The sequence below is a fragment of the Cololabis saira genome, chromosome 3, assembly GCF_033807715.1.
Source record: "Cololabis saira isolate AMF1-May2022 chromosome 3, fColSai1.1, whole genome shotgun sequence".
Lineage (NCBI taxonomy): Eukaryota > Metazoa > Chordata > Actinopteri > Beloniformes > Belonidae > Cololabis > Cololabis saira.
Genome location: NC_084589.1, coordinates 53,563,945 through 53,590,958, shown reverse-complemented (window position 1 = coordinate 53,590,958; position 27,014 = coordinate 53,563,945). Strand labels below are relative to the sequence as shown.

At 42.9% G+C, this 27,014-nt stretch overlaps 1 protein-coding gene across 1 annotated transcript in view; it reads left to right on the top strand.

The window, feature by feature from the left end:
• Nucleotides 1–1,338: 1,338 nt before the first annotated feature.
• LOC133440797 (CREB-regulated transcription coactivator 2-like) overlaps nt 1,339–27,014 on the top strand; it is a 39,053-nt gene continuing 13,377 nt past the window's right edge. The window contains exons 1-8 of the mRNA XM_061718117.1: nt 1,339–1,569; nt 13,545–13,646; nt 17,561–17,677; nt 17,874–17,935; nt 23,377–23,445; nt 24,395–24,501; nt 25,867–25,893; nt 26,851–26,930. Coding sequence (XP_061574101.1) covers nt 1,339–1,569; nt 13,545–13,646; nt 17,561–17,677; nt 17,874–17,935; nt 23,377–23,445; nt 24,395–24,501; nt 25,867–25,893; nt 26,851–26,930 — 795 coding nt within the window. The remainder of the gene's footprint in view (nt 1,570–13,544; nt 13,647–17,560; nt 17,678–17,873; nt 17,936–23,376; nt 23,446–24,394; nt 24,502–25,866; nt 25,894–26,850; nt 26,931–27,014) is intronic.

Genomic DNA, 27,014 nt, shown 5'->3' with positions numbered 1-27,014 from the left:
TTATACTTTTTAAAAATCAATATTCAATGATTCCGGCCCCTGGAAGAAAGAAAGAAAGAAAGGTTGGTTTTTTTTCAGATATATTTATTGAGGGCAATGAAACAATAAGAAAGAAAGAAAGAAAGAAAGAAAGAAAGAAAGAAAGAAAGAAAGAAAGAAAGAAAGAAAGAAAGAAAGAAAGAAAGAAAGAAAGAAAGAAAGAAAAGAAAGAAAGAAAAGAAAATATTTTCCTCTTTTTTTTAAATTAAAAACTAAAATAAATAAATAAAAGATAAATAAATAAATAAATAATAAATAAACGAAAAAAATAGATACATTTAAAAATTAAAAAGAAAGAAAGAAAGAAAATAAAAAATAAAACAAAATAATGAAAAAAAAAAAAAGGGTTATTATACTTTTTTTAAATCAATATTCAATGATGCTGATGGGGAAACATTTTGCAGGCGGAGTGAGACCTCCTCCCCTCCTGGGAAAATATTTTCCCCTTTTTAAATTAAAAATTAAAAACTAAAATAAATAAAACATAAATAAATAAAATAGAAAAAAATAAACGAAACGTTAAAAAGATTTTTTTTTATTAAAAAAAGAGTTATCATACTTTTTTAAATCAATATTAAATGATTCCGGTCCCTGGAAACCCCGCGGAGTTAGACCTCCTCTGGTCCCTGGAAAGAAAGAAAGAAAGAAAGAAAGAAAAGAAAGAAAGAAAGAAAGAAAGAAAGAAAGAAAGAAAGAAAGAAAGAAAGAAAGAAAGAAAGAAAGAAAGAAAGAAAGAAAGAAAGAAAGAAAGAAAGAAAGAAAGAAAGAAAGAAAGAAAGAAAGAAAGAAAAGAAAGAAAGAAAGAAAGAAAGAAAATATTTTCCCCTTTTTTTAAATTAAAAATTAAAAACTAAAATAAATAAATAAATAAATAAATAAAAATAAATGAATAAAAATTTAAAAAAATAACAAAAAGAAAATAAATAGAAAAAGGGTTATTATACATATTTTCCCCCTTTTTACATTAAAAATTAATTAAATAAATAAAACATAAAGTTAAAAAGATTTTTTTTTTAATTAAAAAAAAACAACCCTTTTTTAATTAAAATAAATGTTTTTAATTTTTCGTTTATTTTTTTCTATTTTATTTATTTATTTTAGTTTTTAATTTATATTTATATAAATATAATTCATATTTTATATTTATACTTTTTTAAATCAATATTAAATGATTCCGGTCCTCGGAAACCCCGCGGAGTGAGACCTCCTCCGGTCCCTGGAAACCCCGCGGAGTGAGACCTCCTCCTCGCCCCCGCCCGTCTCTGCAGACGGTTCCACTACGTCACGTCGGTCCTAAACATGTCTGCTTCGGGTTCAGGAGGAGGCTGCGGACCGGGACCTGGTCCTGGGCCGGGGCCGGGGCCCGGCACGGGTCCCCGGCCCCGGCCCCGGACCAGGCCCCGGTCCGGGTCCGGCTCCGGGGCCTCCAACCCCCGCAAGTTCAGCGAGAAGATCGCGCTGCACACGCAGCGGCAGGCGGAGGAGACGGCGGCCTTCCAGGAGGTGATGATGGACATCAGCTCCACCCGGGTGAGACTGGCCCCTGGAGGGGTGGGGGGAGACCCCGGGGCCCCTGGAGGGGTCGTGGGGAGACCCCGGGGACCCGTGGAGGAGTTACCGGGGGACCCCGGGGGGGACCGGCTACGGGGCCGCCGGCCCCGGCCCGCAGGGGCTCCGGGGCGGCGGAGAGAGCGCTCACTTCCGCCCGTTAGCAGCAGTTAGCTCCGGCAGGCTAACAGGCTTGTTTACCGGGACACGTGACGTCACGGTCCGCTGGGCTGTGACGTCACGGGACCTGGGACTGGTCTGGAACTGGAACAGGTTCCAGGTGGGCCCAGCTGAACCGGTCTGGGAACAGTTCTGGTTCTGGGAACAGTTCTGGTTCTGTCCTGGACCAGTTCTGCTCTCGTGTTGCTGGAGGTTTAAATGTTGATGTACTTTAGTACATTTGTTTTCCTCTCTAACCAGGTTCTGGTCCTGGTTCTAGTTCTGATCCTGGTTCTGGTTCTGATTCTGATCCGGTTCGGCCAGAACTCTGTTACCGAGACGACGGAAACTCAGAAGGAGGATTCTCTTCATATTTGTATTTGTTGACGTCATATATACATATATATATATATATATATATATATATATATATATATATATATATATATATATATATATATATATATATATATATATATGTATATACACACACACACACACGTGGACAAAATTGTTGGTACCCTCAGTTAAAGAAGGAAAAACCCACAATTCTCACTGAAATCACTTGAAACTTACAAAAGTAACAATAAATAAAAATGTATTGAAAATTAAATAATCAAAATCAGCCATTACTTTTGAATTGTTGATTAACATAAAGATTTAAAAAAACAACTAATGAAATAGAGCTGGACAAAAATGATGGTACCAATAACTTAATATTTTGTTGCACAACCTTTTGAGGCAATCAATGCAATTAGCGTTTTTTCTGTATTTGTCAATGAGCGTTCTGCAGCTGTCAACAGGTATTTTGGCCCCGACTCATGAGCAAACTGCTCCAGTTGTCTCAGGTTTTGACAGTGTTCTTTTCTTCGAATGCTTGGTTTTTGAGTCTATGAACATAGAGTTGATGTGCCATAAAAAAGCGAGACTGGAATTTGCAAAAAAGCATGTTGACAAGCCACAAAGCTTCTGGGAGAATGTCCTTTGGACAGATGAGACCAAACTGGAGCTTTTTGGTAAGGCACATCAACTCTATGTTCATAGACTCAAAAACCAAGCATAGGAAGAAAAGAACACTGTCCCTACGGTGAAACGTGGAGGAGGCTCAGTAATGTTTTGCTGCTTTGCTGCATCTGGCACAGGGTGTCTTGAATGTGTGCAAGGTAAAATGAAATGTGAAGACTATCAAGGCATTGTGGAGAGAAATGTGCTGCCTAGTGTCAGAAAGCTTGGTCTCAGTCGCAGGTCATGGATCTTCCAACAGGACAACCATCCAAAACACACAGCCAAAAACACCCAAGAATGGCTGAGAGAAAAGCGTTGGACTATTCTAAAGTTCCTTCCATGATTCAGATCTGAATCCCATTGAACATCTGTGGAAGGAGCTGAAACATGCACCCATCAAACCTGAGACAACTGGAGCAGTTTGCTCATGAGGAGTGGGCCAAAACACCTGTTGAAGCTGCAGAACGCTCATTAATAAATACAGAAATCGTTTAATTGCATTGATCGCCTCAAAAGGTTGTGCAACAAAATATTAAGTTATGGGTACCATCATTTTTGTCCAGCCCTATTTCATTATTATTATTTTTTTTAATAATTATGTTAATCAACAATTCAAAAGTAATGGCTGATTTTGATTATGTAATTTTCAATACATTTTTATTTATTGTTACTTTTGTAAGTTTCAAGGGATTTCAGTGAGAATTGTGGGTTTTTCCTTCTTTAACTGAGGGGTACCAACAATTTTGTCCACGTGTATGTATGTATATATGTATGTGTGTGTGTATATATATATATATATATATATATATATATTTGAAACTTTCAAATGTCATCAGCTTCGTTGTGTTGAAATTATTTTCTCTCCTTTAAACACCTCGCAAACTTGTTGTAAAACTCCCGAAACAGTGACGCTATTTTCAGTGTTGATGCTTTTAGAGGCGGACACGCCCCTTCTAGAGGCGACCACGCCCCTTATAGAGATGACCACGCCCCCTCAGGGTACCAGGGTCCGAGGTGTGGGGAACGTTGTTGTAAACGTCATCAGATCGGCTTTCAACTATTATCTTGAGAACTCTGATCAGAAGAACTGATAGGGGCTGTATCAGCTGATACGGATCGGTCGATTGGTTGATTGATTGATTGATTGGTTGATGGATTGATCGATCGGTGCATCTCTGACCCTAAACGCTGTGTTGAGGTTTGTTCTCCAGCAGCTGCACCTGAAACGCTCCTGTTTCAGATGTAGGAGTTGGTTACCGTAGCAAACGGATCTCCTCCGGGATGCAGAGCTCATTCCTCCATCCCTCCCTTCTTTCATCCACCCCTTCTTTCATCCATCCCTTCTTTCATCCACCCCTTCTTTCATCCATCCCTTCTTTCATCCCTCCCTTCTTTCATCCACCCCTTCTTTCATCCACCCCTTCTTTCATTCATCCCTTCTTTCATCCACCCCTTTTTTCATCCACCCCTTCTTTCATCCATCCCTTCTTTCATCCACCCCTTTTTTCATCCACCCCTTCTTTCATTCACCCCTTCTTTCATCCATCCCTTCTTTCATCCACCCCTTCTTTCATTCACCCCTTCCTCCATCCATCCCTTCTTTCATCCATCCCTTCTTTCATCCATCCCTTCTTTCATCCATCCCTTCTTTCATCCATCCCTTCTTTCATCCACCCCTTCCTCCATCCATCCCTTCTTTCGTCCATCCCTTCCTCCATCCACCCCTTCCTCCATCCATCCCTTCTTTCGTCCATCCCTTCTTTCATCCACCCCTTCCTCCATCCATCCCTTCTTTCATCCCCCCCTTCCTCCATCCATCCCTTCTTTCGTCCATCCCTTCTTTCATCCCCCCTTCTTTCGTCCACCCCTTCCTCCATCCATCCCTTCTTTCATCCCCCCCTTCCTCCATCCATCCCTTCTTTCATCCATCCCTTCTTTAATCCCCCCTTCTTTCGTCCACCCCTTCTTTCATCCCCCCCTTCCTCCATCCATCCCTTCTTTCATCCCCCCCTTCCTCCATCCATCCCTTCTTTCGTCCATCCCTTCTTTCATCCCCCCTTCTTTCGTCCACCCCTTCTTTCATCCACCCCTTCTTTCATCCCCCCCTTCCTCCATCCATCCCTTCTTTCGTCCATCCCTTCTTTCATCCACCCTTCTTTCGTCCATCCCTTCTTTCATCCCCCCCTTCCTCCATCCATCCCTTCTTTCGTCCATCCCTTCTTTCATCCACCCTTCTTTCATCCCCCCCTTCCTCCATCCATCCCTTCTTTCGTCCACCCCTTCTTTCATCCACCCTTCTTTCGTCCACCCCTTCTTTCATCCATCCCTTCTTTCATCCATCCCCTCGTTCCTCCACCCTCCAGACCTCCACCAGAACTCCTGAATCATCTCTCCGGTCGGTTTCCTTGAAAGAAATGATTAAGCTCCCTGGAGAAATCATTGTTATTTGAGGAATGATTGTTTTCTAGACGTGCCGTGTTTTTAAATCCCGCCCCCGTCCTGTCGCGGTTGGCTCGGAGTGTTATGGACCGGTGTGAACCGGTACCAGGCCTGGTTAGACCTTCATAGGGAGATCAGGGGTCAGAGGTCACCGGAGGACGTCACGCTGCTGTTTTTCAGTCTCCAGGACAGTTTTACCTCCAGAGGGAGCTGTTAAAAGCTGCTAAAAGCTGCTAAAAGCAGCTAAATGCAGCTAAAAGCAGCTAAAAGCTGCTAAAAGCTGCTAAAAGCCGGGCTCCCAGACCGACGGGAAGAACTGGGAATGACCAGAACACGTGAAACCCTGGAAAGTAATTTGATTACTGTAATAGTTTCCCATAAACTCTTCTGATCTTCTGATGTCATAAGTTTAGGAATAACCGCCGATGTTCCTAAACTGGAAACACACCAGCTATTATTATCCTGGGGGGGGGGGGGGGGCGGTCCTCTCTCCAGGAAGAGTTTCAGGTCTAACCCCCGTCTGCGTCCTGCAGGGACTAGATCCTGCAGGATCTAGTCCCTGCAGGATCTAGTCCTGCAGGGACTAGATCCTGCAGGATCTAGTCCCTGCAGGATCTAGTCCTGCAGGGTCTGGTCCTGCAGGGTCTGGTCCTGCAGGGTCTAGTCCTGCAGGGTCTAGTCCTGCAGGGTCTAGTCCTGCAGGGTCTAGTCCTGCAGGGTCTAGTCCTGCAGGGTCCCGTCAGGCGCGACGACGGATGTTTTCAGATGCTGCTTGAACGAATTGGGCTAAACGCAGCTAAATGTAGTTAAATTCAATTACATTTAATTCAATTTGATCTATATAGTGTCTATTCCAACAGAAGTGTCTCCAGGATCTTTCCAGAACCAGAACATGAACATAACCCCCCGAGCAATTATTACATAAACATAACGTAAACAATGGCAGGTAAAAACTCCCCTAGTGGGAGAAAAACCTTCAGCCAAACAGTTAAAGTGATGGTCCCACGTGACGTGACGGTCGTACGTCAAGCGGTCGTACGTGACGGTTATACTTGAAGGTTGTAAGGTCGTACGTGACTGTCGTACGTGACGGTCGTACGTGGCGGTCGTACGTGGCGGTTACATACTCGTACTCTAACCTGATGGTTACAAACACGAATGCTAACTTGGTGGTTATAAACTAGGATGCTAACCTGATGGTTATATACTAGGATGCTAACCTGATGGTTATATACTAGGATGCTAACCTGATGGTTATATACTAGGATGCTAACCTGGTGGTTATATACTAGGATGCTAACCTGATGGTTATAAACTAGGATGCTAACCTGGTGGTTATATACTAGGATGCTAACTTGATGGTTATATACTAGGATGCTAACCTGATGGTTATATACTAGGATGCTAACCTGATGGTCATATACTAGGATGCTAACCTGATGGTTATATACTAGGATGCTAACCTGATGGTCATATACTAGGATGCTAACCTGATGGTTATATACTAGGATGCTAACCTGGTGGTTATATACTAGGATGCTAACCTGATGGTTATAAACTAGGATGCTAACCTGGTGGTTATATACTAGGATGCTAACCTGATGGTTATAAACTAGGATGCTAACCTGATGGTTATAAACTAGGATGCTAACTTGATGGTTATATACTAGGATGCTAACCTGATGGTTATATACTAGGATGCTAACCTGATGGTTATATACTAGGATGCTAACTTGATGGTTATATACTAGGATGCTAACCTGGTGGTTATATACTAGGATGCTAACCTGATGGTTATATACTAGGATGCTAACCTGATGGTTATATACTAGGATGCTAACTTGATGGTTATATACTAGGATGCTAACCTGGTGGTTATATACTAGGATGCTAACCTGGTGGTTATATACTAGGATGCTAACCTGGTGGTTATAAACTAGGATGCTAACCTGATGGTTATATACTAGGATGCTAACCTGATGGTTATATACTAGGATGCTAACCTGGTAGTTATATACTAGGATGCTAACCTGGTGGTTATAAACTAGGATGCTAACCTGGTGGTTATAAACTAGGATGCTAACCTGATGGTCATATACTAGGATGCTAACCTGATGGTTATATACTAGGATGCTAACCTGGTAGTTATATACTAGGATGCTAACCTGGTGGTTATAAACTAGGATGCTAACCTGGTGGTTATAAACTAGGATGCTAACCTGATGGTCATATACTAGGATGCTAACCTGATGGTTATATACTAGGATGCTAACCTGGTGGTTATATACTAGGATGCTAACCTGGTGGTTATAAACTAGGATGCTAACCTGGTGGTTATAAACTAGGATGCTGTTGTAGAATTTATCAAAAACCAGTTCAGAAGTCCGCTCGTGGTATAGAGAGGTTTTAATCAGTTCAGCCGGCGGTCGACATAACCATCGCAGATCGAGTCTGTACTTGGTGTGTCGACACAAATTGCTTTGTCCAAAGGGTTTTTATACAAAAGTTACAGGAATAAACCAGCCCAGTAAAGAGAGGTGGGACTTTTAGCTTTGGGACCACCCCAGTGATCAGGAAGTCCGTATATGTTCTTTGTCTCTGTGGGGGCTGGAAGTCTCGGCAGGGATGCAGAACGCCGGACCTTGCGTGACAATGTCCCGGCAGGGGTCCCCAGGAACTGGAGCCCGCATGTCTATGAGCATAAGGGGGGCTTGAGCAATCTGCAAGGCGTCGTTGTGTCCCTGCAGGGGGGCCAAATGGTCAAAATGCTTCATCAATTCACAATTTTTTTTTTTTTTTTTTTTTTACAGTGGAGTACATCATTTTAGTAATAGTTTGAGTGATACATGTGTTTGCAAGTAAACCTTTTAGTAATAGTTTGAGTGATACATGTGTTTGCAAGTAAACCTTAGACATGTGGTCGGAAACCAAATAACAACAAGCCAACAAAGCAAATTCAAATATCAAGTAACCAACGTGTCCTAACTGTTCTTTAAACCAATGAAACAAACTACTTATGACAGGTGTATGTAACATTTTGGCAATATCTTTCAAGTGATGTGTTATTTCTTGGACTGTGGCATTGCGGGTATAAATGTACAACATTCAGTTTTAATGACAGCACAAGTTCCCCCTTGAGAAGCTAATAAATCCATCATCCCTAAAGCAGTCATTTCTTGTGAGAGCATAGGCATGTCTTTTGCAGTGGTGTTGGCTAATCTTCAACTGCATGGGATAAATCTCTTATCTGTTCCAAAGCTGCCATGACTCCGTAATTTGGAACGAGGGCACCAAAAAATCTTGTCCATGGTGTTTGTGTGTGTGTGTACAATTCTCTTCTAACAATGTGAACGATTCTCATGGCTGGTACCGCATGGCCCAGACCACATATTCCAGACCAACCGTTTGGAAGATATTCACAAGCCTTCACGCCACAAATCCAGTAAACATCCTTTGGTAGAGGTATGGAACAGCGATTAACCATTGTAGCAAGGTAGCTATAATAGTGGATTTTGGCTTGTTTTAGGCTTAACAAGCGGTTCTTCAGAAGGAGAGCATGTGGAGTCACAGTTTGGCCTGTGCTGCTCCTTTGCTCCCCTGCTCTCCTGCTCCCCTGCTCCCCTGCTCCCCTGCTCCTCTGCAGAGGTCCCAGGTGCTGGAGCTCAGCTACTTCCGGGCAGGAAGAAGAAGGAATCGGCTGGTTTCCGCTGCATGGTCGAGGAGTTGTGTTCTTGCAGTGGGATGCGTGGAACCAGGTTAGACGCCCCTCACACTTGACGGCGGTGTTGGTGGTGAGCAGGACGTGTTGAGGTTTAGACCAGCGAGGTTTCAGGGCGTTTTTCCGTCGGAACTCCCTGACACAGACCCAGTTGCCGGGTTGGAGGTTATGGCACGGTTTGTTACTAGGAGGAGACTGGACAGCTTTTACTTGTCTGTGGATTGACTGGACAGCAAAAGTTTAGAGTACAACAGAATGATATCATGGATTCATCCATGGCATGGAAGTCCATCTTCTTCATATATACAGAACTGAATTGCTTGGTATGGTCATAGGTCTACCCATAATCCTTTCATGAAGCGTGAGTTTTGTGCTTCCTAATGGGTGTTAACAGGTGTCAACATTGTCCATTTAAGTCCAGTTTAAAATTCTCTGCACATACAAAAACATTTTCATACATGAACATTTTCATACAAGAATAATTTCATATCCCTCACATAATGTCTATTTGCAGAGCTTCAAAAAAAAAAATCACGGTGGGGGGAAGTGTTGATAATGTTTGCAATATTTTTATAGGATGCAAATCTTGGAGCTTATCAGTCTTTCAACACTATCTGACACATTCCCCCTTTTTCTCATCTGTGATTGCCAACTGTGATCAACTATTCACGTGTACAAGGATGTGGGTGCAACAACGCGGCCGTCGTTGCTGACCCACAAATTATTTACATTTTTACAACCATGGGAATGCTACAATCCGTTTTTTCTTCACCTCAGTAGTCTTCTTGTAGGAGAGCTACATCATTAGGAGAAACCAGGTCGTTAGCGGGTATAGAAGGGCAGAGCTTTACATAGACAGGTAAGCCAAATTTGGCAGTTTCTTTTGTTGCATGGTCAGCTGAAGCATTGCCTAGTGAAAACAGGGTTGGACTGGGTGTGGGCTTCACATTTAACAAAGCAATAGATGAAGGTAGTTGACAGGCTTGTAACAGTTCACCAATCAATTAACCACATTTATCTCCGAGGATGAAATAAATCCTTGGTTCGCCCAAAAATATAAAATCTATAAAATACAATATACACAACCAAAAGCATATCTGGAATCTGTATAGATTGTAACAGTTTTACCTTTTGATCAGTATATAGTTTCATCTACTTGGGTGGAGCTGGAGATGGAGGGCGCTTTCAACAATTAAGAATTATCACAAATTGTATAACCTGCGTATGGTATTCCATTTTTATAAGCAGAGTCGTCAGTGAGGAAAACAGGAAAGGTCAGGACGAGTGTTAAAGACAGAGGTGTCAAAAGTATTCTCATTCATTACTCAGGTAGAAGTATAGATATTAGAGTTCAAAAATACTCCTGTAGAAGTTGAAGTATCAACTCAAAATTTATTTATTTTATTTTATTTATTTTTTTCTCAAGTAAAAGTATAAAGTACTGGTTTCAAAAGTACTTAAAGTATAAAAGTAAAAGCAATATAAGCGGGGAAAAACCATTAAGGCTAAAAGCCATTGAAAATGAATGCATCTTAGTATAATGCAAATATATTAAAGAACCATATATGTGTACTATTGAGCATTAACATGTGTTTCAGAGGGCAGACACGTACAAACCAAATATGTTTATACTTCTCATCCAACCACAACCAAATTCACTCTATCCGGATGGCACAATTTAACTGGATAGTTTTGTAAAGGCCGAAATGAAATAGAGTAAGGCTGTTTTTTAAAACGTAAGGAGTAAAAAGTAAAGATAATTGCGTGAAAATGTAAGGAGTAAAAGTAAAAACCGTCTGAAAAATAATTACTCCAGTGAAGCATACACAACCAAAAGTTCTACTTAAGTAAGGTAATGAGGTATTTGTACTTCGTTACTTGACACCTCTAGTTAGAGATTAGTTATACATGCATTCAGAGACGTTATAGTAGGCCACAGACAGATTTCCATGCACTTACATGATGAAGTTACCATAGGAAGGATAAGATTATGTAAATTGGGATGTTCTGATTTGGCTCACCCCAATGGGAGCCGATCATTGGCTGTTTCCTCTGCGCCTCCTCTCAGCGCTCAACCTGTGTAGGAAACACTTTTGAAAAAGACTTTAGTATTTTCATACATTTCAGATTCTTTTTTTTTGCGTTATCCAGGCCTACCCTTTGTGGAGGGCAATTAGCAAATATATATTTTGCATGTACCCTGGAGGGAATCCATCAATCTGATCTCGTGACAGACCACAATTCTCTTTTGCTGTCAAAATTGTTTTAGCATAAAGTTCCCTGGGATTATCAATTTTCCCTTTGAACTGTTAAGGCAATAAATACTGTGAAAAAAGGTCTGAGCTTGCTCTGGTGTGATTTTGGCAACAGCTGTGGGATTAAAAGGGAATTCTACAAGCATCAAGTACTTTGCGCATCAAGTACTTTACTTTTCAAATCATGTGGCAAAGTTAGTTTAACCGCTGTTTCCTCTAGCCATTTTGTTTATTAATTTAAAATCTCTTACCATTATTTGGCTCCAAATTTTGTAGGCAACAGATCTTGGATTTTTGTAAAATCCAGTCGTCATCAGAAGTGTCATCGTCATTTGATTCTTTAATCAGTTTCACCGGATAAAGGTTTTGATTTTATCATTTAACTGGTTCTCTAATTTCTTTTTCGTCTGCGTTGTGTTTTTAAATTCTTCTAGTTGAGCCATCAGCTTTTTATTTAGATCAGTAAGCGAAGCTATTTGAGATTCTGCATTACGGCGTCTACCTTCATCCCTCCACAAATCTGAGGGAGTTTGAAGTGCTTTTTAGTTATTTTAACAATATTTAATACTAACTAAGTAACAAACAAAACTAACAAATAAAACTATCGGTACCGTGATTACCATACATGTGTTTAAAGAACTGAAAAACTTCCCAAAAACTTTCCAACTATCAGTCTACCTGAGCATATAAATCATTCCTGTTGATGCAAAGAAGAGCGAGTCGATTCTTGCAGAAATGAAATATACTCCATTTTGGGAGAGCGTGTCATCCCCACGTCTATTTCTCACAAATATATCAGTGTTCCAACACTTACGGACCCCACGTCCTGCATATGCATAAGAATAGTCCCCCTGGACTATCTTTTTATTGGTACCAGACCAACCATGGCGCTCTTGGCCATTTCTCTCTTTAATGTTACCCGAGATATTAAACCTTTTTTTAGAAGAGCGAGTCAGATTCTTAAGGCAGGAGAAGCAGAACATTCTCACAACACAATCAAATTCAAGTGTTATGAAATTGTCAGCATTCCTAAAACATCTCTACAATAACCTTCCCAATAACACAAAATAATAATAAAAAAATATAACCTTCACAACCACACAGCGGACTTACCTAAATTTAAGGATAACGTCAACTTTCTCTGGCACTCCAGTTCACAGACTTTCGACAACAGTTCAGAAACAATAATTTGGGATTTAAATGGATCCCTTACCTTTGAAAATTTAGATAGAGTCGCTGGTTGTGTCGTTGGTCTGGAAAAGGAGTTTCCGTCGAAGGTTTATTGTCAATCCGGGTCACAGCACCAAATTGTTGTAGAATTTATCAAAAACCAGTTCAGAAGTCCGCTCGTGGTATAGAGAGGTTTTAATCAGTTCAGCCGGCGGTCGACATAACCATCGCAGATCGAGTCTGTACTTGGTGTGTCGACACAAATTGCTTTGTCCAAAGGGTTTTTATACAAAAGTTACAGGAATAAACCAGCCCAGTAAAGAGAGGTGGGACTTTTAGCTTTGGGACCACCCCAGTGATCAGGAAGTCCGTATATGTTCTTTGTCTCTGTGGGGGCTGGAAGTCTCGGCAGGGATGCAGAACGCCGGACCTTGCGTGACAATGTCCCGGCAGGGGTCCCCAGGAACTGGAGCCCGCATGTCTATGAGCATAAGGGGGGCTTGAGCAATCTGCAAGGCGTCGTTGTGTCCCTGCAGGGGGGCCAAATGGTCAAAATGCTTCATCAATGCTAACCTGATGGTCATATACTAGGATGCTAACCTGATGGTTATATACTAGGATGCTAACCTGGTAGTTATATACTAGGATGCTAACCTGGTGGTTATAAACTAGGATGCTAACCTGATGGTCATATACTAGGATGCTAACCTGATGGTTATATACTAGGATGCTAACCTGGTGGTTATAAACTAGGATGCTAACCTGGTAGTTATATACTAGGATGCTAACCTGGTGGTTATAAACTATGATGCTAACCTGGTAGTTATATACTAGGATGCTAACCTGGTAGTTATATACTAGGATGCTAACCTGGTAGTTATATACTAGGATGCTAACCTGGTAGTTATATACTAGGATGCTAACCTGGTAGTTATATACTAGGATGCTAACCTGGTGGTTATAAACTAGGATGCTAACCTGGTAGTTATATACTAGGATGCTAACCTGGTGGTTATAAACTAGGATGCTAACCTGATGGTTATAAACTAGGATGCTAACCTGATGGTTATAAACTAGGATGCTAACCTGATGGTTATAAACTAGGATGCTAACCTGATGGTTATAAACTAGGATGCTAACCTGGTGGTTATAAACTCTGATGCTAACCTGGTGGTTACATACCCGGTGCTAACCTGGTGTCTCTGCTGCAGCTCCAGGCCCAGAAGCTCCGTCTGGCTCGGCCTCCGGGCCCGTACTACGGCGGTTCCCTCCCCAACGTCAACCAGATCGGCCGGAGCCCCCAGGACTTCCAGGTAAACTCCCCCCACACCTCCCTTCCTGTTAGCGGTTAGCTGCTCCTGATAGTCGCCCAGGCCACGTTTCCACATAGCCGGGTATTTACAAAAACAGATATTTCCCTCTACGTTTCTAAAAATCCCCTCATTTCCAGGAACCTGCATAAATATCTGTTAAGGTGCTATGAGCAGCCAAACCTACAGGGGGCAGTGTAACGAGAAGATAAAGTCATGCTAGCCAATCAGAATCCTGGAAAAAAACATCAACAAATGACACGAGTAACTTCCAGTTACTTCCAAGATGAACCAGAGTCTTTGGTTTGGAGTGACAGAGAAGTGGAGTTACTTCTCAACATTTTGACTTTTACCAACATTTAGATTTTTTTATTGACATTTCGAGTTTTTTCTCAAAACTTCGACTTTTTTCTCGACTTTTTTCTCAAAATTTCGACTTTTCTCAAAATTTCGACTTTTTTCTTCACCTTTTTCTCAAAATTTCGACTTTTCTCGACTTTTTTCTCAAAATTTCGACTTTTCTCTACTTTTTTTCTCAAAATTTCGACTTTTTTCTAAAAATTTCGACTTTTCTCGACTTTTTTCTCAAAATTTCGACTTTTTTCTAAAAATTTCGACTTTTCTCTACTTTTTTCTCAAAATTTCGACTTTTTTCTAAAAATTTCGACTTTTCTCTACTTTTTTCTCAAAATTTCGACTTTTCTCGACTTTTTTCTCAAAATTTCGACTTTTTTCTCAAAATTTCGACTTTTCTCGACTTTTTTCTCAAAATTTCGACTTTCTTCTCGATATTTCAACTTTTTTCTCAAAATTAACTTCCAGTTACTTCCAAGATGAACCAGAGTCTTTGGTTTGGAGTGACAGAGAAGTGGAGTTACTTCTCAACATTTTGACTTTTACCAACATTTAGATTTTTTTATTGACATTTCGAGTTTTTTCTCAAAACTTCGACTTTTTTCTCGACTTTTTTCTCAAAATTTCGACTTTTCTCAAAATTTCGACTTTTTTCTTCACCTTTTTCTCAAAATTTCGACTTTTCTCGACTTTTTTCTCAAAATTTCGACTTTTCTCTACTTTTTTTCTCAAAATTTCGACTTTTTTCTAAAAATTTCGACTTTTCTCGACTTTTTTCTCAAAATTTCGACTTTTTTCTAAAAATTTCGACTTTTCTCTACTTTTTTCTCAAAATTTCGACTTTTTTCTAAAAATTTCGACTTTTCTCTACTTTTTTCTCAAAATTTCGACTTTTCTCGACTTTTTTCTCAAAATTTCGACTTTTTTCTCAAAATTTCGACTTTTCTCGACTTTTTTCTCAAAATTTCGACTTTCTTCTCGATATTTCAACTTTTTTCTCAAAATTAACTTCCAGTTACTTCCAAGATGAACCAGAGTCTTTGGTTTGGAGTGACAGAGAAGTGGAGTTACTTCTCAACATTTTGACTTTTACCAACATTTAGATTTTTTTATTGACATTTCGAGTTTTTTCTCAAAACTTCGACTTTTTTCTCGACTTTTTTCTCAAAATTTCGACTTTTCTCAAAATTTCGACTTTTTTCTTCACCTTTTTCTCAAAATTTCGACTTTTCTCAACTTTTTTCTAAAAATTTAGACTTTTCTCGACTTTTTTCTCAAAATTTCGACTTTTTTCTAAAAATTTCGACTTTTCTCGACTTTTTTCTCAAAATTTTGACCTTTCTCGACTTTTTTCTCAAAATTTCGACTTTCTTCTCGATATTTCAACTTTTTTCTCAAAATTAACTTCCAGTTACTTCCAAGATGAACCAGAGTCTTTGGTTTGGAGTGACAGAGAAGTGGAGTTACTTTTAAGTGTGACGTTAGAATATAAAACAGGTAAAATACAAGAAAATATTGACGGTTACAAACTAATTGTAACCACAGGTGTCACTCATGACGCTGGTGACGTTTCTGTCTCATAATGTGACGTTCTGAAGAATAAATGTCCGTTTCTCTCCGTTTACAAGCAAACGTGAAGACGGAGGTTTTAAAAATCTACACTTTGGCCGGAGTTTTCAGAAATGATGGTTTTTGGAGACTTTGAACTTCGTTTTCGTGTAAACGAACGAACAAAACGCATGAAAACACCAGCGTTTTGCTCCGTGGAAACGGGGCCCCAGAAACACATCGTTATGGCTGAGAGTCGGCGGTTTGCACCGTCGCCTCGGCAGGAAGGTTGTGAGACCTGCACAACTTCACACCCTCCTAATTCTCTTACCGTCAACATGTTTGTGGATGTGTACCGTTACCGTGGTTACCATAGATCTGTGAGCAGGAGAGAAGCATCAACGTTCCCATGTTGGGCCCCATGAAACCCGTTTGATTTTTCCCCAAATTCCGTTTTTTCCGTTTTAACTTTTTTGGAAATTCATATTATTCCATTTTTTTTTAACCTTTTACTCTTATTTTGCCACAAATAAAATGTGTTTTTAATAATGTTAATTAACTAAAATAAAGCCTACTTCGATGGAAATTAACATATTTATTGAGGCAACATAATATTGCAGACTTTCCCTCCATAGTTGGACTGAAGTGCTTTTTCAGTAAAAACAGATAACATTACATACAAAAAAAAATAAAGTGCTCAATTAGCTTTTTGTTAAAGTAAAAAAAATATATATATATATATATGTATATATGTATATATATATGTATATGTGCCTTATTTTTTTACCAACTTGGTATTAATTAATATACATTTTTTTATAGATTTTTTTTTATTGTGCACTTCGAGAAAAAAGTTGAAATGTCGAGATTAATGTTGAAATACAATTTCAAGAATAGAGTCGAAATTTTGTGAATAAATTCGAGATTTCACCTTTTTTCTCAACATTTCAACTTTAATCTCGAAATTTCACCTTTTTTCTCAGTGCATAATGAAAAAAACTTTTCCTCCTCTAAAATATACATTTTATTTTTCTCCTGCCTCCCTGATTCTCTTCCGTAGAAAACCTTTGCTGCCCATCTAGTGGCGTATGCAGACGACTCTAGATTCTACTGATATAATGGAGTTTTGTGCAGCATTGATTCTGTCCTCAACTTTTAACCATCATAGACAGAAGTGGCTGCTGTTGATGCTGGTGTTAGATAGTGTTATATAGTGTTATATGGTGTTATATTACTGGAGAACAAGGCCGTGTTCTGAACCAGCTGGAGTTTATTTACATCTTTTTTTAGTAGCATTCCCCCGTACTAGGGCTGGGTGATATGGACCAAAAGTCATATCTCCATATTTTCTAGCTGAATGTTGATACTCGATATATATCCATATTTTTTCTGTGACATAATTGGGGTTTCCCCCAAAGCATTATAGCATAGCATCTCTGTTAGCATCTCTGTTAGCATCTCTGTTAGCATCTCTGGTAGCATCTCTGTTAGCTTCATTTTTTCTGATCAAACCCTTAAAAAAACAGTCAGTTTTAATACAAAGCCTCGTGCCAAATGTCACACAGGTTCCTTTATTAACAGAGGTCTGCACAATATCAACATGTATAAAACACATGAAATAAAAATAAACTGCCTGCATATATAGAATAAAAATGCTTCTTAAATAAAATAAAACAAATATCCCTTTCCTGCATAACAATTAAATTAAAATACACTGTAATTAATACAATGTAGAAGTAACAGGCAGACTTTTCCACTGAGGTTGACAGTTGTGCAAATAACAAAACATTTGTGACAATCTCAAATAAAACATTCAAGTCAATTTGTCACAAAATAAGCTAAATCGAAATCATAAAAAATAAAAAAATGTTGTTTTTTTTAAATAATCGATATAAACGATATTGTCTCGTACCATATCGCGTTTGAAAATATATCGATATATATTAAAATCTCTATATCGCCCAGCCCTACCGTCCACCATATTGTCTTCATGTGTGTCCTCTGGTGTCCCCCAGGGCTCCTTCCCGTCCTCCCTGGAGTCCAGCCGGTCCACCCGCCACCACGGCCTGGTGGAGCGGGTCCAGAGAGACCGCCGCTTCGTCTCGCCTGTCAGGCCGTACCGGAACCGACAAGTATCCTTTCTTTGTCTGAGGGGGCAGGGCCTCAGCAGGGGGCGGGGCCTCCACCAGGGGGCGGGGCTTCAGTAGGGGGCGGGGCCTCCACCAGGGGGCGGGGCTTCAGCAGGGGGCGGGGCCTCCACCAGGGGGCGGGGCTTCAGCAGGGGGCGGGGATTCAGCAGGTTGTTTCCTTAACCAGGTGTCTCCACAGGTGGACAACTCTCTGTACAGCTCGGCGTACCTGTCGCCGCCGCCCGACGCCAGCTGGAGAAGGTCAGTTAACCCCCCCGGTCCCTCCTGTCTGTCTGTCCGTCTCCATGGAGACGTGTCTGTCTGCGGGGATGCCTGTTAGCCTGTTAGCTCATTAGCTTGGTAGCCTCCCTGGAGCATTCGTTTCTAGTCGAAGCCTGATCTACTACTTCAGTGGTTCCCAACCTGGGGTCCGGGCCCCCCCTGGGGTCCGGGCAGAGATCTCTGGGGGCGCAAAACTTTGTCTGATTTGAAATTATGCAGTTCTAGAAATTATATTAGCGAATGAGTCATTCATAAGACATTGTTAGGAATAATTTATGAATGTCTTGAATATTTTTTGTGTTTTTTATACACTGGTGACAAACACAGGAAATGATTTAATTCCTTATTATTATATCATTACTCAACATTTAATCTACTCCGACAGGTTGTTAAAGGAAAAATGTTAAAAAAAATTTGGTCTCATATTAAAAGAGACATTTTTCAGAAATATTTTGATGTCCTTTTATGTCCTTTTGTGCGTATTTTATACATTGGAGACAAACAAAGTCATATGTTTACAGAGTAAACCAAAGAGAAATGTATAAAAAAAAAAAATTTTCAATTAAAGACTATTTTGGTGCTAGTACGAACGGGTCGGGGGCCCGGCTGGTCTTAGACACAAGTAGGAACAAGGAACAAAGGTTGGGAACCCCTGATCTAGTTAATCAGGCTCCGCCTCACACTTCTGAAATATGAGACTGGCCCCGCCCCCAAGTGATGAGTCATCAACACCCTGATCCCCCCCACCCCCCCCCCCACCCGGGCCGCGGGGGCTCCGCGAGGCTTCCAGGACGCTAACCGCGCTAACAGCTGCGCTAACAGCGGCGCTAACAGCGGCGCTAACAGCCGCGCTGCTTCTGCAGAGCTTCACTTCCTGCTGCTGGTTTCTCTTCTGGCCTTTTCTTGCTTCTGCATCTTTGGCTCGCTTGGTCGGCTTCTCTTCTAACCGGACCCCGGACCCCGGACCCGGTTCCCCAGAGCCAGAACCGTTCCTGAAACTGTCACCAGCGTTTCTGCTGAAACCTTCAGCGCTGCTGGTCCTGCCGGGTCCTCAGACCATCAGGACTGGACCGGCCCGCTAATGATGTTTGAAACCCGCGTTTCCTCGCTCTGCGCGGCGCCGGTCAGAGGCTGCCGTGTTCGCTCAGCCGGCTCATCCAAGACGACCCGTGATGCTGGTTAACCTCTGAGGCCACGTTTCCACATAGCTGTTTTTGTGTATTTACAAAAACAGATATTTCCCTCTACGTTTCTAAAAACCCCATCATTTCCAGGAACCTGCATAAATATCTGTTAAGGTGCTATGAGCAGCCAAACCTACAGGGGGCAGTGTAACGAGAAGATTTAGGCCCAATCCCAATTCCCCTTCACTCGCCCTTCTTTTCTTCCCTAACCCCTAAAAAAGAAGGGGGAGATTTTAGGGCACTTGAGATCTAGGGCACTTGGCCCAGGTGCCTGTCCCATTTCTCCTACTCCCCCTCGTTTTCATCCCTAACCTGAACAGGAAGCAGAGAGCCAAAAGCTGTTTTAATTTCAGCTGTAGCGCTGTTAATATGGCACTTTATTAAGTTTTAATATTTTTTCAGGCATAAAGGTAACCTTAAGATCCCCAACCTGGGCTCAGTTTATAAAAATAACTCCTGTTAAGAAATTTGACCCGATGTTTTCGGAGATGAGAAGAGTCGCCGGCCCCGGGGAGCAGCAGCAGCTGTTACCATGGTAACAGCAGCAGCAGCTGTTACCATGGTAACAGCTGCAGCTCACTGCCCGAGAAGAGACGTGTCCGCCGGGTCAAGCTGCTCCGTCAGCCCCGGGGGAGAGTTTCTCTCCTGGGACGCAGCTCTGTTGAGAATTACGCCGGCTGAAATAAATCATTTAGGAAGATGTTAATAGATGAAATCTAACAGATTTCTGTCTGCCGGCTCCGGAGTTTAGGTCCGCGTTAAATCGACGCAGAGCCTACGGCGTACGTTACGGCGTACGGCGCGCATCGCGCGTCGCCGCGTACATCGACGCAGACCTTACGGCGTAGGTTACGTATTCTACGCCGTAGGCTCTGCGTTGGTGTAACGCGGAACCATAAATCCCTTTATTCTGGCGTGATCTTCGGCAACTTTATCTGAAAGTGTGTAAATTACCGTATTTTCACGACCATAAGGCGCACATACATTTTTTTTTTTTTTTTTTGTTTTTAAATGTGCCGGGCGCCTTATGAAACGGTGCGCCGTGTCTATTAGCTGAATTACGGTAATGTAAGGCCGGCCACCATGTGAATGGTAAAAAGAGAAGGGGACGGGTGAAGCCCCGGTGAGTTGCGGTTTGAATGAGACTCCACTGAGCTGTTTAATGCGAAACAGATGATGAAGACTTTTAAGGATTAGGTTGATGTGTAAAGTGAAATAAAATACAATCAAACTAAGTTTTGCTCCGCTCTATTTAAATAAGCACACTTGTTCTGCAGCGCGTGTGTGTTTTGCATGTCGGAACCGAGGATGCACCTGCCGTGGGTTTGCTGGGTCCGATCGCCGCATCCCCGGGGCAGATCCGGCTGAAATGCCGGTGCTCTTTCCCCGGGAGTCCCTGCTACCAGTCCATGTGGGCTCCTCCGGTCCCGGCCGGTCGGAACCGGTCACGTTCCCCGGTTAAAGCCGCGTGATGCGCGCTGCTCCAGCCCGACTTCCTGGTTCCCCAAGCGGGGTCCGATCGACCTGGTTCCCGCCCACTTTGCGAGCAGATATTTCTGGGGTCTGTCTCAGGTCTGATCAGCTTCACCCTCCGAGATTTTCAGCGAAATCTGTCGGTTAAAAACCCGGTAGCCGGATCCCCGACATGCGCGTGTCGGGGACATGTGAGAATGTGTGTGTGTTCGCCGGGCGAAACACACACATTCTCATTTATGTGGTGCTTGCCTGCCACGCTGATGGACAGAAACTGTATGGTGATTTTTAAAAGAAAAACTTTGCATAAGACGTTTCCAGCCGGAGTCATTATGGGATGAAGGGATGATGATGAAGTGGCTGAGACAGGTCTGGAAATTCGGACTGGCGCAGCTGAATTAGCGGAGCGGAGCTCCTGTCGGATACAAACCCGGTACCGAAATGCTTGTGTGTGTGTGAGCGGGACCAGCGCGGGGGGGGGGGCGGGTCCCGGGACGCGGGGGGAGCGGGACCCGGGACCGCCGCGGTCGGGATCCGCAGCACAACGGGGTATGAAAAGTTTATTTACTCTTGTGCTTGCCTGCCACGCTGATGGACAGAAACTGCCGGCTATGGTGATTTTTAAAAGAAAAGCGTTGCCTAAACAGACTTTTCCAGCCAGAGTGAAATGAAAAGGGCTGGATGGATGAAGAGATGGTCGAGTGGCTGAGACAGGTTTATGTGCGGCGACCCGGTGTTTTTTTTTAATTCTTTAATCTGGAAACAGAAGATGAACCTTTGAAGGATTTGATTGATGTGAAAAGTGAAATAAAATATCAAACTGAGTTTTGCTCCTGCTCTACATTTAAATAAGCACTCTTGTGTGTGTGTTCTGCAGCGCGTGTATATGTTTTGCGGCGCGCGTGTGTGTGCAGCTCCGTCTCTGTAGACGGCGCCTTTTGGGTCGATGCGCCGTATGTGTGTTTTAAAACCAAAAATTACACACAAAACTGAGGGTGCGCCTTTTCACACGGTGCGCCGTATGGTCGTGAAAATACGGTACTCAGATAACAGCTGGATTACTTTGTGGTTTCTGAAAACTATGATATCAGAAACATCCAAAACAAATCTGACGAGTCACAGGATTATTTCTCTCTATTTCTCTGAGACGAGTCTGCCTGTTTGCCTTAGGTCAGCGAGTCAAATCGACGCAGAGCCTACGGCAAAAGCATTCTGGGAAATGTTCATACCCCCCTGCTCGCCAAGTCAGCATCTGAAATCCCTCGATTTGAAGGGGTTATTCTCAGCCCCTAGCCCTCGTTATGCCCCCTCCCCCTAGGTGAAAAGAGGAATTGGGAACCACTACCTTCACGGGAACGCGCAAAAGTTAGGGGTAGTGAAGAAAAGCAGGGCGAGGGGGAGTATTGGGACGCACCCTTAGGGAGTGCCCTAGGGAGTGCCCTGGGGAGTGCCCTAGGGAGTGCCCTAAGGACCTAGGGAGTGCCCTAAGGACCCAGGGAGTGCCCTAAGGACCCAGGGAGTGCCCTAAGGACCTAGGGAGTGCCCTAAGGACTTAGGGAGTGCCCTAAGGACCTAGGGAGTGCCCTAAGGAGTGCCCTAAGGACTTAGGGAGTGCCCTAAGGACCTAGGGAGTGCCCTAAGGAGTGCCCTAAGGACTTAGGGAGTGCCCTAAGGACCTAGGGAGTGCCCTAAGGAGTGCCCTAAGGACCTAGGGAGTGCCCTAAGGAGTGCCCTAAGGACTTAGGGAGTGCCCTAAGGAGTGCCCTAAGGACTTAGGGAGTGCCCTAAGGAGTGCCCTAAGGACTTAGGGAGTGCCCTAAGGACTTAGGGAGTGCCCTAAGGAGTGTCCTAGGGAGTTGGGGAGTCACTCACCTGTAACAGAGCAATATAAACGACAGCAAGAAAAATAAAGAACCAAATAGTGTGAAGAATTTTGCTCAAAGAGTTTCCTCACACGCGGCGGATGCTATCGCTAAAGCTTTCACAAAGCTTAATAATTCATAATTCATTTTTATTTTAATATTTAATTCCTCTTTCCACAGGAAAACTAAGGTTTATAGTTTACAACTTGTATCAACGTTTAGAGAGTGACATGTCTGCTGTTGTCTATGTTGTACATAATTATTACCACAGGAAGCTGAAGCTAGTAGCTACATTTATTCTTTGTAACAGAGTAAGTCGTCTCTAAGAGTCTATAGAGGGTGAAATATTGCAATAAAACAGTCAATTCATGATACTTTCTCATCTCCACTTTTTATACCTAATAATACGATGTCAGTGTTGTGTACATGAGACAACAATATCGACAAATTTATGGATTTCACGCTGTGATCGGTGATCGGCAGATACTGATTTTGGAAATCGGTGATCGGTTATTGGCCCTCAAAATCCTGAACGGTGCATCTCTACTGCCAGGTGACTTCCTGCCAGGTGACTTCCTGTCAGGTGACTTCCTGTCAGGTGACTTCCTGCCAGGTGACTTCCTGTCAGGTGACTTCCTGCCAGGTGACTTCCTGTCAGGTGACTTCCTGCCAGGTGACTTCCTGTCAGGTGACCCAGCAGCCGCCTCCCGCCCTTCGCTAGCTGCCTCCATCCTTCCTCCTTGGCTTTCGCTAATGCTGGAACTCGCGCGCCTCCTCCTCTTCTTCGCTGGTGCTCCTCCTCTTCTTCTTCTTCTTCTCCTCCTCCGCGCCGCCTCCTCTGCCGCGTTTCTCTCGCCCGCTGGAGGAAAATAACTTTTTGTTCTTGTCAATCACCAAAAAGGAACTGGTCTGGAATCTTCCCCGGGGATAAAAGCCATTTGTTCCGCCTCCCCACCACCGCCCTCAACAGGTGAATCATCTCCCTCTTCCTCTTTCCTCCTCCTCCTCTTCCTCTTCCTCCTCCTCTTCCTCCCCGACGCCGGAGGAGAGAGCGGTTCCTCCTTCTTCTTCTGGCCTTCTGTCTCCTTCTGGTGCTTTTTGAGCGGTGACGTTTTAAACTCGGACCGGCGGTCGGTTGATGCTCGGCTAGCGGTCGGCAGGGTTTCCTTCGGGGGCTTGAAATCCTTGAAAGTGCTTGAATTTCAATGTTGTGTTTTCAAGGACTGAAAAGTGCTTGAATTTTAGTTTAAGTGCTTGAAAGAAAGTGCTTGAAATTATACCACCAAATTGGGATCAGACTGTATAGTTTAGTTATTACAAGGAGAAATAAAATCAGTAATATGAAACATAACTAGATGTTTACGGCACGATACAATGAACATAATTGTGATAAAAAGCGGAAAAAAATTATTATTATATGTATATTCCTGTAGATATTTTACCCCAGCGATTAAGGTGCTTGAAGATTTTGAAAATGCTTGAATTTGACCTTGAAAAAGGTGTAGGAACCTTGAGTCGGCTGGCTAGCTGTCAGCTAATTGTCGGCTAGCAGTCGCCTAGCGGTCGGCTAATGGTTGGCTAATGGTCGGCTGGCGGTTGGCTAATTGACGGCTAATGGTTGGCTAATTGACAGCTAATGGTCGGCTAGCGGTCGGCTAATTGACGGCTAATGGTCGCCTAGCGGTCGGCTAATTGACGGCTAATGGTCGCCTAGCGGTCGGCTAATGGCCGGCTGTCGGTCGAAGCCGTGGTCTCTGTGTTTCCGCCGGGCTCTTGAACGCGTCCGACCCGCCGCGGCTGCTGCTACACTGGAACCGTTAGCTCCGACGCTGGTTTGTGCTGCTGCTCTCTCAACCTCCAGCCGTCCTCTCTCTCTCTCCGATCTTCCCATCATGCCTTGTGTCTCTCTCGTTCCTCAGGACCAACTCGGACTCGGCGCTGCACACCAGCGTGATGAACCCGCCCGCCGGAGACCCGTTCTCCATGGGAGGAGCCCCGCTCACCCTCCAGGCCGGCCGGCGCAGCGGTGAGGCTAAAGACACCAGATCAGCAGTGTTAGCAGTGTTAGCAGTGTTAGCAGTGTTAGCAGCGTTAGCAGCGTTAGCAGCGTTAGTAGCGTTAGCAGCGTTAGCAGCGTTAGCAGCGTTAGCAGTGTTAGCAGTATTAGCAGTGTTAGCAGTATTAGCAGTATTAGCAGCGTTAGCAGCGTTAGCAGTGTTAGCAGTATTAGTAGTGTTAGCAGTGTTAACAGCGTTAGTAGTATTAGCAGTGTTATTAGTATTAGCAGTGTTAGCAGCATTAGCAGCGTTAGCAGTGTTAGCAGTATTAGTAGTATTAGCAGTGTTAGCAGCGTTAGCAGTGTTAGCAGTATTAGTAGTATTAGCAGTGTTAGCAGCATTAGCAGCGTTAGCAGTGTTAGCAGTATTAGTAGTATTAGCAGTGTTAGCAGTGTTAGCAGTGTTAGCAGCGTTAGCAGTGTTAGCAGTATTAGTAGTATTAGCAGTGTTAGCAGTGTTAGATAACCAGATTAGTTTCCTTCATCGGCCGAGTTACGGACCAAAGTCTGATCTAAGTTCCTGGTTTGAGTCGCTGAACTTGAAGATACAGAGTCTTTTATTGATCCGGCCGGAGAGACAGTAAAGTTTGTTTAAATAACGGATCAGACCAGCTCTATTGTGCGTTTTTTTACCAGCCTAACGTTGTTATTACTAATAAATCCCACTGTACGGGGTTTTCTTGACCGGGGAAACTGTCGCACTCGGCTCCAACACACAAGCGTCGTCTTTCCTCGGGTTTATGCTCCTCGTTAGCAACTTATGCTAACTTAAACAACGATCGTTGTCGGCAGATAATCACCTGAAACATATAAATAAACTGTATAAATTCAAACATCCCTACATTAATTCCACAGACATATTTATGATATTAAACACAAATTAAAATGATTTCTTATACTAAACTCAGCAGCTCAGCTTCATCGGTTAAACCGAGTCGTAGTATAAAAAACCACAGAAGAAGAAAATGAACGGCCGATATTACTACCGTTAGAATAACCGTTCACACTAAGAATAAAACAATATGAATCGTAGAAGCAAAACAAGAGAAATTCACACATCTATACAAGGAAACTCAGACTTTCTTCAGCGTAATATATATATATATATATATATATATATGTGTAGATCCAGGAATCCTCCGTAGATGGTTCCTGTTGACCCGGTCAGCTGGTGTTGAGTCTGGACCTCAGGAAAGCTCCCAGGGCAGGAAACGCCCCGTGGGCGTTGACCCGGCCGTGACCCCTGACCCCGTGACCCCCTGACCCGCGGCCGGCTGGAGGAAACACGATCAGGATGTGGTGGAGGTTTAAATGTGTCTGATGTTTGTGTTGCAGGTCAGAGCGACGGGGAGAACAGAAGAAGTGAGTATTTCTGCCTCTTACTGTGGTCAGTGTTCATCATGTGTTGCATTCTGGGAGCTCACGGTTGTTTATCAGTGGGGAAGCTGGAAGAGGAGCAACAGAAACTTGTCTTTTCAACGTAAACGTCAGCGGAGCAGAATCTCCTTTCAGATCTTGGTTTATTGCCGAGCTCGCTAGCCGGTCGGCCGTCTGCAGCCACGACCCGGTAAACCCGTGGGTGAAGTCATCACCCACAGGTTTCTGGAGTGGGTTTACACGTGGGACACGCCCACCTCGTTAATGGTTAACGCAGTCGACCCGCTTTAGCTCAGGTTAGTTCTGGCCACTAGGATTAGCTCAAATTAGCTTAAGTTAGCTCGAGTTAGCTCGAGTTAGCTTAGGTTAGTTTATCTGAGACAAAATCTGAGACTAGCCCCGCCCCCAAGTGCAGGATAACTCACTAAGGGTTTATTGTTTTATATTATATATAGATGCATCTATTTATGAGTCAGCTCGAGTTTCCCTCTGGGTATTTTAAGTTAAACGTTAGTAGTTAAAAGTTAGCACCTCCTTTTTAGTCCTTTGAACCAAAACCAGGAAGACCCTCTGATCGTAGCGGGTCCTGGACTGGCCAGACCTGGAAGGTTCATCACCAGATTATTATTTAACAAAAATGGAACCAGGAACCAAAATCCCTGAGGTCCAAGTCATTATTATTATTATTATTATTATTATTATTATTATTATCATTATTATCATTATTATTATTATCATTATTATTATTATTATGGGTGCTTAATGTTGCCCCGCTCAGTTGAAGTCTGGTTGAAGGACCTACTGGGGGATGCTGGCGTAGTTTAAACAGAAAACTCGGGTTCTGAACATTATCTCTGCAGAAGTTGCTTGTTGTTGTTGTTGTTGTTGTTTTTGTTGTTTTTCAGCCAGCTTCACATGTAAAGCTGTGTTTCCGTCCCCCAGTGTTCCCGTACCCCGTCCCCCCCATCGAGGAGAACGTGCTGACGGAGGGGAAACTGCTCAAACCCTGGGACGCCAAGAAGGTTCTACTTCCTGTTTTAACTTGTACTACTTTTATTTTTCTCTGGACGTTTTACTGAAAACCCGGTCCACCCGTTTTAGCTCAG